The sequence below is a fragment of the Sphaeramia orbicularis genome, chromosome 8, assembly GCF_902148855.1.
Source record: "Sphaeramia orbicularis chromosome 8, fSphaOr1.1, whole genome shotgun sequence".
NCBI classification, from domain to species: Eukaryota; Metazoa; Chordata; class Actinopteri; order Kurtiformes; family Apogonidae; genus Sphaeramia; species Sphaeramia orbicularis.
Genome location: NC_043964.1, coordinates 43,179,414 through 43,190,013, shown reverse-complemented (window position 1 = coordinate 43,190,013; position 10,600 = coordinate 43,179,414). Strand labels below are relative to the sequence as shown.

Sequence of the window (10,600 nt, the reverse complement as noted above, 5' to 3'; positions counted from 1 at the left end):
TATAGTGGATAATTTTTTGGGCTAGTGGGTAAGTTTTTGGGCTGTTCTCTTTTTTTAATTTATGGATAATTTTTTGGGCTGTTGCCATGGTACTCTTCTACATTTCACATGACTTTGTTAAGTTCTTCCATCTTAATTAGGAAACTGAATTCACATAGTTTAGATTATTTTATACAGAGCTGTGCAAAAGTTTGAAGCCACCTCAAGATTTGTTGTTTTTTAAGAGTTGAAATCAACAGACATACAGTACAGTAAAGCCCACTTCACACCTCCACCCCTCCCCCACAGTTACAGCCCTCTCAGTCATGGAAGAGGATGTAAACAGGCTGTCCAGGAGACTGAACCCCCGCACAGGTCCTGGACCAGACGGTGTCTCCCCTTACACCCTGATACACTGCACATGAGCTGACTCCAGTGTTCACAGATGTCTTCAACACCTCACTGGAGTCATGCTATGTGCCAGCCTGCTCCCAGTCCTCCACCATAGTTCCAGTCCCAAAGAGGCCAAAGATCACTGGACTTAATGACTACAGACCTGTGGCACTGACATCTGTAGTCATGAAGTCATCTGAGCGCCTGGTTCTGCCTCTGGACTTTTACACAGTGGACCTGCATTCCAGAATCAAAGGGGCGGTGATGCAGCGCAGCGTATAGTGGGTACGGTTACATGATGTTTTTTAAATCCCATTTATTTTTCCAGAAGAAATTAATCTGGAACTAAAGTACTTTCTCCTCTGTTTACATGGAAATGTTAAACCCGAATAAAGGTTTTCATGAGAAACGTTTATTTGGTTCTCACAGCCCTTCTGTTAGCTTAGCTTAGCATAGTCACTGCATTTCCATGGTCACACGTAGCCAGTTTTTTAAAGGTGATTTGTTGTCTTTTGTAAGTGATTTTCTGAAATCTAATTCTCTCTAATTATGTCTTTAGATCCGCGACTTACTGCACTCATATAATCTTGGGACTGTTGTGTTGATGGAAGTTGGAAAATCTTTTTGTTGGAAGGGATGCATGTGCTAAATTAGCTTTGCTTTACTGTTTTAGCTTTGCATTAGTTTTTATTTCACAAGATTTTATTAGTGCAGTAAGTCACATCGCCATGATTTGAGCCTCAATTTGTGATCGTATTGACCCCACCGAACTAAAAGAATGATTAGGGAGAATTGAATTTCACAAAATCACTCATAAAATACTACAAATCACCTTTAAAAGCCTGGCTATGTCTGACCATAGGAATGAAGCAATTATGCTAAGCTAGGCTAAGCTAAGCTAATAGAAGGGCTGCAAGAACAAGGCAATCGGTGCACTGCAGTGCAAACTGATTTGGCCACTTATTGAACTCATTAGTGCATGACAAAAGAATTAATAAAAAACAAATGGTGAACTGTTCCTTCAGGGTTTTCCAGGCTGGTAGATCCCATCAGAATAGCCCACTGGAACAGTTTGGGTTGACTAGACTGCACTGCATATTCTTCCGCCAGCACAGAATGTGTGCGTCATCGCGACAGGACAAGACAACGAGCATGTGCAGAATGGCAGGAATAAAGTCCAAACGGAATAAAGCGTTTACATGTCCAAGGAATAATTTAGACCGGATTCAAAAGTGGATTAAACCAGTGACTTTAATTGGGTTTAAATTTAATCCCAACTTTTCTTTTTCAACCGGAATAAGGTGCTTACATGGGTATCTTAAATAGGATCTAACCTTTAATCAGTTTAAACCAGGAATAAAAGTTGTCACGTAAATGCATGGAGTGTGACGTATATAACATGCCCGTTGGAAATACCCCGAGCATAGTGGTGTTGGCTCTCAAACCACCAATGGAGGATGAACAGAGCACAGCGATGTATTTTTTTAATGACAGCAGTTCACGGATCTTAGTGTCTCCCTAGTTCAACATCTTTCTGGTCGCACTGATATGTTTGATTACTGTACACGGCCCACACTCATTTTTAAATCCTCCCAGTGCAGTGGTCGCACACACAATACGTCATCAAAATGTCACACCTTAGTTGCAAAACAAGAGGTGTTCCTTTTATATAGCATTCCAGAATCATGATTCCACCTTTATCACAGCTCTGTTACTTCCTTCAGAGGCGTTTCAGAGCCATGACAGAGGTGGGACCAAATGATGCCACCATTTCGTTTACACAGACGTCGTTCTGGAATGAAGGTGAAATATTCCCGGAACAGAAGTGCTATGTAAAAGGGAATACTGAGTCCATCCTCACATCCTCCATCACCGTGTGGTCTGCTGGGGCCACTACCAGAGACAAACACACACCTCCCATCCCTCCAACACCTGTATACCTCCAGGACTCAGGGGCGTGCAGGTGAGATCACAGCTGACCCATCTCACCCTGGACTTGGACTTTTTGAACCACTTCCCTCAGGCAGGAGGCTGCGATCCATTTGGACCAGAACCTGATGCCACAGGAACAGCCTCTTCCCCTCTGCTGTTGAACTCCTGAACTCTTAACAACACCAACACCAAATACACTGGATTGTCACTTTATCCACCTGCTGATTAAAATGCACTGTTAATTACTTGCACTATCTGTACAGAACCATAACTGGTACCGTTATACCTCACAAAACCTATTGGTTTTGTCCACAAGTGTATATTGTATATTTTGAAACTTGATCTTACTTGTTTATTCTCTATCTTACTTGCTTATTTTATTTTATTTTATTTTATTTTATTTTTTACTGCATGCTTCTTACTTACTCCATGTTCTATGTATGCACTAAACCACTGAAACAAATTCCTGTGTGAACCCTGTTTACTTACATGGCAATAAACACGATTCTGATTCTGATTCTAAATAAACCCTCAGTATACAACATGCAGACAGTGCTGATGGTTTGGTTTTGATGATTGATGTGACTGCGGACCAGGTCCATTCCAAATCCTGACCTGCTGTTTACACTGACCGTTTCTTCTTCTAATAATGCTGCAGTAACACATTTACAAAAGCATTAATATGGAAACTGCATTTCACAGAAAACATCTACACTTACTTCACAGTGCTCGTAAACCCTGTGAGTCATATGCTCTTAAATGATGGATTAAGGAGAGAGATTAGATGTGACTCATACAAGCACTAGTGTGTTGATGTTAGCAAGGACAATCTGATGAGTCCACATGTTCAGGATATGTGTCCAGTGTATGTCTGTCCACTCACTGAAGACACTGAAGACTAGAATCCACTGCTCTGTGTGTAATGTCAAAAGAACAGAAATGTAGCAGTAACTCAGTGTCCAGAGAATACTACTCTGTTTAAGATTAAGATTGAGATTAAGATTAAAATATTCTTTATTGTTCCATCAGAGAAATTTGTCTTGGGCAACAGTGGCAATTTTAAACACAAATAACACAATTTTATGGTGCGTTGTCGTCTGATCCTAATTTCAGATGGCAGTAAATACAAAAGACTGCATAAAATGACATAAATACAAAATCACACAAGTACATTTCATTTTGATTATACTACACTTGTGTCTGACAGATAAATTAATTTAATTTAGACTGAGTGGCTCTGTGGAAAAAAAAAAAAAAACACAACAAAAAAAGCTAAGTCACATTCAGCACGGTAAACCTCACTGTTAAATTAAAACACACATGAAAGTACAGATAGAAAGTCTATCTGTATATGTATTTACATATATATTTATATTTATATATATTAGATAGACTTTATTAATCCCCACAGGGAAATCTGATAAATGATGTGTTTTGTTAATTTTATAAACTGACAGATCAACAATAAATCACATTGTCACAATCATTTAATGAGAAGGAAAAATATTTTATTCCAACTTTATGGACAACACAATATAATACACATACCAAGAACATAAGAAGGCATACATGAAAACATCTGAGGATTGTGTTCCTACGTCCATCTGTGGATGTCGTATACACTTCAGGGGGACCATGTGACAGACCCCACTGAGCCCACTGGTGGAGGTTACACTGAGCGTGCTCATGCAGTCTCTGTGCCCGGTAGATTACGCTGTGACTGAAGGACTTTGTAGGATTACGGCACATGAGCCTGTCTGGACGCTGAACTGGCCCCAGTCTGTGTCTGGGTGGGGTGGGGTAGGGTGGGGGGGTAGAGGTTGTTCACTGTCAGTTGAGTCATCTCTTCAGGTGTTTAACTAACATGATGCTGTGACGACTGCATTAACTTCCAATGTGTTGTTGTTGTTTTTCTGTTGGTATTCAGGTCATAATTTTTTTGTTTTTTACTCCAGTCTGTACGATTACCAGAGAAACTTAAGCAATGACAGGATGCTACAAAGTGCGTGTGTAATCACTGCCTTCCACACTGAAAGCCTGTTAAATAAATGACGGTGTAAAAGCATCACATACAGTAGGGGAAACATGAATGAATGGCTGAGTGGTGGACATGATAATTGGCTGCTCCTCTTTGTTTTTGCTGCATTATCTTTGTCATAATACCAGACCACACTGCTGATGATTTCAACCTCAACAATATGCATTCATGCATTTATTTCTACTCTAATTTCGCCCTTTTCTATGAGAGGGGACAATTAAACCTCTGCACACCCTGCAATCACACTTATGTGCAGCTATTTTAACTGATGGAAGTGATGTTTTGGTTTTGTTTGTTTTCGGCAGTGGTAACAGTTTTCTTTGATAAAAGTTACTGTGCCTAGATCGGACAAACACAAGAACAAACAACATATAATATGAGTCATATACATCTTTATTCAAGCACTCACATTCAGAAGTGGTTTCCTGACAAATCTGTATCTGTATAAACCAAAGTAAAGCTGTGTGTTTTGCTTCTCACTGGCCAGAAGGAAAAAAAAAAACCTTAGACGTCCACTGTGCAGAGACGCCAGCTGGCTGCAGCAGCATGAAACTCATCATGCTGCAAGGTATTTTTGAGTGAATACACATATGCTTCTGCAGGAGAAAATGTGGCCTCACACGTCCATATTAATGTCAATACGTTCACTATAGTGAGATCTAACTGCACCATGGTCAGTGTGTTGAGCAGTAAGATTCATGAATGGAATGAATAAATGAAAACACACACTGATACTTCAGCCTTTATTTAGTATTTACAGTTTTTAAGCATGAAATTAATAACTTCTGATTAGTAACACAACATTTGATCTGTAATGTTTTGATAAAGCCAATGGTTTCTTTCTTTTTTATTTTTATGGCAGAAACAAACAGGAAGGTTGTACGTGGATGACTCATTTGTTAATTCTATATTTGGTTCAGGATCCAAAATGGGCCACAGAGGTGTGGTTATTCAGTCAACAATTACCAGAGGAAAAAATATGGGATAAAATATAGTATGTGAATTAAGGCTGAGGCTGAAAGTTATAAAAGTAATATGATTAAAATAAAAATGACATGGTGCAAAACCTCTAAAGACTAAACCAAAAACATGTAAAAGGCACAAGATAATGGCATAAAAGACAGTGGAGGTAGGTTTTGATCATGAGGACACTTCCTGTTTTGACTCTGGAGCTGAAAATATGTGTCAATTTTGACTATTTCTGTCACATACTTCTGCCTGAGAACACATTAAGTATCACTTTATTATCACAGTAAGAAATGTTATTGAAAAGAGTAACAAAGTGGTATACTAGTTTTACAAAAATGTATAATTAACTCAATGAAATGTATAATGAATGAAAACCATGAAAATGACAACACAAGTACAATTTTTTTTTACAGCTACTATTATCTATTTTTTATAGTAGAAGTACTAAGTTTACTCAGTATTATAAAGTCAGACTATTTTCTATTTAGTTGAATTAATAAGTGACTTGAATGTGTATTTGTCAAAACTACACATTTGGTCTGTTTTATTTAATAGATGTTACATTTACATATTAATTAAGTATTAATTCAACCTAATCACTTTTTTTTTTTTTTTTAACAATTTGCATCTCCAGACCCAATGAACCAGGCAGGATTATGTTCAGTAAGTGTCAATGAATGTTCAATAAGTGTCAATGAATTCAACAACTTGATTTTACTTAAATAGTATATATATATATATATATATATATATATATATATATATATATATATATATATATATATATATATATAGTATAATGTAATAGTATATAAATATATGTCAGTTATTTAAGTTATTATATGAGCTTAATCCTAAAAGAATGCACTGATAACTGCTATTATTACACCAGACACTGATGATGACAGGGTTCATTCATTTCTGTTCCTTATTCTTGTATCATGCGACAATTTTCTCTTATTTTTATGTTGAAGGTGATGATGATATGTTAGCCTTTTTGGAGTTTATGAGTGTGTTCTTAATGTGTTGTGCAATAAATATATTGTGACCTGAGGTTGAGGTTAAAGTGTATTTTCAGACATTGTATAAATCTGTAGTTTGAGGAGATGATGGATCTGACATGAGGCTTTTGACCCAAAATTTTAAACATTTTGTCCAAAAACCTGCAGATGCTTAAACTCTGGTCTGTATCTGCACATCGACTCACAGGCTCATCATATTACATAAGACCATATTTAAGTTATATCAGTCATATAAGACCATGTTAACCTGCACCATCTTTTTATGTAGTTTTTTCAGACTACTTCTCAGCATGAGTCACATTGGCTCACAAAAACCTCTAGTGTGATTAGACCTGCATTAGACCCACAATGCCGTTCAACAGCCAGTTTGTATCTGAAAGTCCCAGGCAAATACTGAATATAAATACTAAATACTGAATGTAAATACTAAATACTGAATATAAATACTAAATAGTGAATATAAATACTAAATACTGAATGTAAATACTAAATACTGAATACTGGTATCAGACCCTGCATGGGTCTAGGGGTCATTTATGAGGTGACCACTAAGTGACTTAGTGTTGGAACAACTGTGCCATGGCTGTCCTTCAGAGGAGTGGCAGTGCACCCTGGCACGTTAGTGGATTAGACACGAGTCGGTGACTGTGTCATGGATTAAAGCTGCACCAAAGGATCCACTGGCTGATCTGTGTCTCCAGTACAGACATGGACAGAGTAAGACTCCAAGAAAGACCAGGGAACACATGTATCTGAAAACCATATGCAAATCTGTTGAATGGCTTTATTATATCCATTAATATGTCCAACACTGGTGAACTGATGTTTCATTCTGATAAAAATGGTGTAAAAAAAAAAAAAAAAAAAGAGAGAGAGCGAGAGAGAGAGAGAGAGAGAGAGAGAAATTAAAACACCTTTTTCCGTTTTTTTATCTTAAAAAAAACTGTATAAAACATTTGATTGAAACTGTGATTCTGCAACAAACACATGATTGTTAGAAAAGTCTCTTTCCACAAACTAAAACACCTGCACCCCCACAGCCAACATTCCTGTTTAAGCAAGGTCACTGAACCTGCAGGCGGACTCCACACAGGAGTAGATAACACTTCTAAATCCTCCCGCCTTTACAATAGCTAAACCCACTAATAGGAGCTGCAGGAGCGGCTCAAGCCCCACGCTGACGTCAGTCCACAGTTGTGGGAAGCCAGAAAGGTACTAAGCAGGTAACAGCTTACAGACACAGACCACAAACGCAACACAAACCAGTAGAAAGTGTGGAAAGCCTACAGGACGCAGTCTAACCCGGGTACATGTAATACATCCAGTACATTCTGCTTTTATTGTACAATCACAGTATTTCACACACTGATGATGACTTTCACACAGATGGGACAGGAGGGACAAAAACAGAAAAATGAGCCCCCTGTCATACGTCTACGTGCTCGTCCGTTTTTGGAAGAGGCAGAGTCAATGGATGCTGCGGGAACCGGATGGCCTCGCTGTTCCGCCTCATGTACGCGTGTCCGCTGATGGGGTACCACATCTCCGTGAAGGTCAGGTTGGCCACCGTGATGGCGCAGCGCCCCAGCACCTTGAAGCCGGACTTGCGGTAAAAGGGGATGAGGAAGTCTTCGCACATGAGCATGGCCCTGCGCACGTTGGGCAGACAGCGGAGGTACTGCAGGTAGCGCCACATCAGGATGGGCCCTTTGCCCTGCTGCCGGAAGGTGCGGTGCACGGCCAGGACGTGGATGTGGACCGTGGAGCCGCAGGGTTTGTGCAGAGTCAGAGCCTCCTGGAGCAGATGGAGAACACGGACTTAAAGATTACCGTGACTTTTGTTTGTTTCACACGCGTCACACCGTTTGTCTTACCGTGGTCAGCCGGTCCTGGTCCCACAGAGACCCGATAATGAAAGCCACCAGCCGGCCCTCTTCAAACCAGCCCATGGACAGTTCTGGACACAGCGTGAGGAAATGACGCACCTCGTCCAGGTGGAGTGGACATTCTCCTGAAACTGAGATAAACGCTGAAAGACAGAAGCGGACACAGTGAGAGCAGCCCGTGCGTAACGCGGCTCCATCTGACTTTTACGCACAGGTGAAACAGCCCAGGTCATGAAATACCCCCATCCCAGACAGCAGATTTATGATGCTCTGTTTCAAACAAATAAAGACAATGATAATCTGATTAAATGAAATGTAAACCTCTGACCTCATCTGCCAACCGGATCCTTTTACGCACCAACATGCGTGACTTACCCTCTCGCTCGATCTCGAACACGCTGATGGCATCCTGCGTGTTGAGCGGTCGGACTTCGCTTGCGGGGAGTGTGTGTCTCCTCTGAATGGGCGAAACTGAAGGCGACTGCATTGGTTTGATGAAAGGTTGTGCGCCCACAACGGACATCATATGGCTTTTCCACTCTCCAGTCGGAAAAAAAGAGGAAGGCTCTGGTGTCACACCTCTCCGCCGTCAGGCCCTGCGTGGACAACAGGATGATGGTGTGTGTCCGCATTTATAGGACGGCTCCCCAGGCTCTGATTCATCAGCCAATTTGCATTTCAATATTCCAGGATGAAGGTCAAATCTGTGTCTGGTGTTTAACTGAACCCTGCAATTAACTGTATCCATTAATAGCGTTTTACTTTGGTCCATAAAAACCATCTAATAACAAATGAGTTCCACTCAAACATCCCCTCCTTATTAATAGTAACTTTCCCACAAAGGGAGCTCACAGAACAATGGAAACAAATGAAACATAATGATGTGACATTTGAACGCATCACATTAACTGGTTTCTGCTGTGAATTAGAAGTGGACCAGTGGCGCATGTGGGAATCCTTCTCCATTTCTGTCTGGTTCTTATTAGAGTCATTCTTTTAAATGGTGCAAAATTAATGAGTGAAAATCCTCCCGAACACCCACAGGTCACTGTCGGAGGTGGTGAGTGTCGTCACATTTCCACGCTTACCTGTGGAGGAGGGTGGGTTTTGTGGAAGTGTTCTTCAGGCTCTCCCTCGTCTTCGTCTGTCCGTGTCTCTCCCACTACACGTCTCTTTTCATTATGGAGTGATTATTACTATGAGTCACATGATGAAGGATTACACAAGTTGTTTCCACAACTCGGCGCATTACGGACACCTTATCTCTTCTCTGACAGCCCACGACGCAGTCACTTCACTGCGTGTTTTGGTCAGAGAAAGCACACGACAGAAACAAGACAAAAGTCCTTTTTTGGCCCCAGGTGCAAAAGCATAAAGCTGACAGTCACAGGAGTCCAGGGAAAAGTTGGTTTGATTTCAGATTCCCTGTTTAAGCCTTCTGTTGGTGTCACCAGAGTCCAAGATCACAACAAAAAAAGATTCCAGAACATGTTATATCTTATTTATTTCCACTTTAACTGAGACACACCTTTTCGCCCTTGGGCCTTGTACCATTTTCTTTGCTTGTTGACGTATGGAGTGAATTTTTGCAGCAACTTTTCTACTATAAATTTGATTAAATCCAATGTCTTCTACTCTTACGTGTATTTTACTCTACTGACGCATTTTGAACCCTTTGAGTTGAAATGTACATGAGGAAATGTGTGAATGTGGTTTAATTGGCATAAAAATCCAAATTTCCCTCAGGATTAATAAAGTATCTATCTATCTATCTATCTATCTATCTATCTATCTATCTATCTATCTATCTATCTATCTATCTATCTATCTATCTATCTATCTATCTATCTATCCATCCATCCATCCATCCATCCATCCATCCATCCATCCATCCATCCATCCATCACATTTCATCAAAATGAATTGCTGCCATTCCAGAGTGCATGGTTTACAGTGGACTGATAAAACTGTGCAAGTGTTGCACTGAGGTGAAGTGGGGATTAGAAACATTACTTGTCATTATACAAGCATTATTACCTAATTTTTTATAATGATTTACAAGAAAATTAATCATGTCTCTCATTCATAGGGTATCAATATGCAATTCTGTCCTCTGTAAGGGACAAGAATTTGATGCCTTTACTTAAGAAAAAAAAGTGCTGTTTACTGCAGCATTGTTGCATCATACTTTTTCCAATCCAAACAAATATTTCATGTAAAAAAGCCAAAACATTTACTTCCCTGGGTCTCAGGAGATTATCTGATCAGTTGTGGTTTTAATCTGTGACATATACAAGACTCTAATCACCACCAAAACCTCATTACCACTAGCATTTATATGGAAAATAACATTGTTTATTTTTGTAATAAATTATGAAATG

At 39.7% G+C, this 10,600-nt stretch overlaps 1 protein-coding gene across 4 annotated transcripts; it reads right to left on the bottom strand.

Annotated features, from left to right (window-relative positions):
* Positions 1 to 7,263: 7,263 nt before the first annotated feature.
* LOC115423607 (serotonin N-acetyltransferase-like) lies at positions 7,264 to 9,429 on the bottom strand. 4 transcript variants are annotated; one of them, XM_030140497.1, is made up of 4 exons: positions 9,308 to 9,429; positions 8,595 to 8,815; positions 8,208 to 8,362; positions 7,264 to 8,128 (listed from the first exon to the last, which is right to left on the bottom strand). In XM_030140497.1, the coding sequence occupies exons 2-4, from the start codon at positions 8,743 to 8,745 to the stop codon at positions 7,760 to 7,762; spliced, it is 675 nt and encodes a 224-aa protein (XP_029996357.1). In that variant the 5' UTR covers positions 8,746 to 8,815; positions 9,308 to 9,429; the 3' UTR covers positions 7,264 to 7,759. The 4 variants fall into 4 exon arrangements, with proteins under 4 accessions (XP_029996357.1, XP_029996359.1, XP_029996360.1 ...); XM_030140499.1 differs by having other exon boundaries at positions 8,595 to 8,957; positions 9,308 to 9,385; XM_030140500.1 differs by having other exon boundaries at positions 8,595 to 8,947; positions 9,308 to 9,365.
* Positions 9,430 to 10,600: the final 1,171 nt, after the last annotated feature.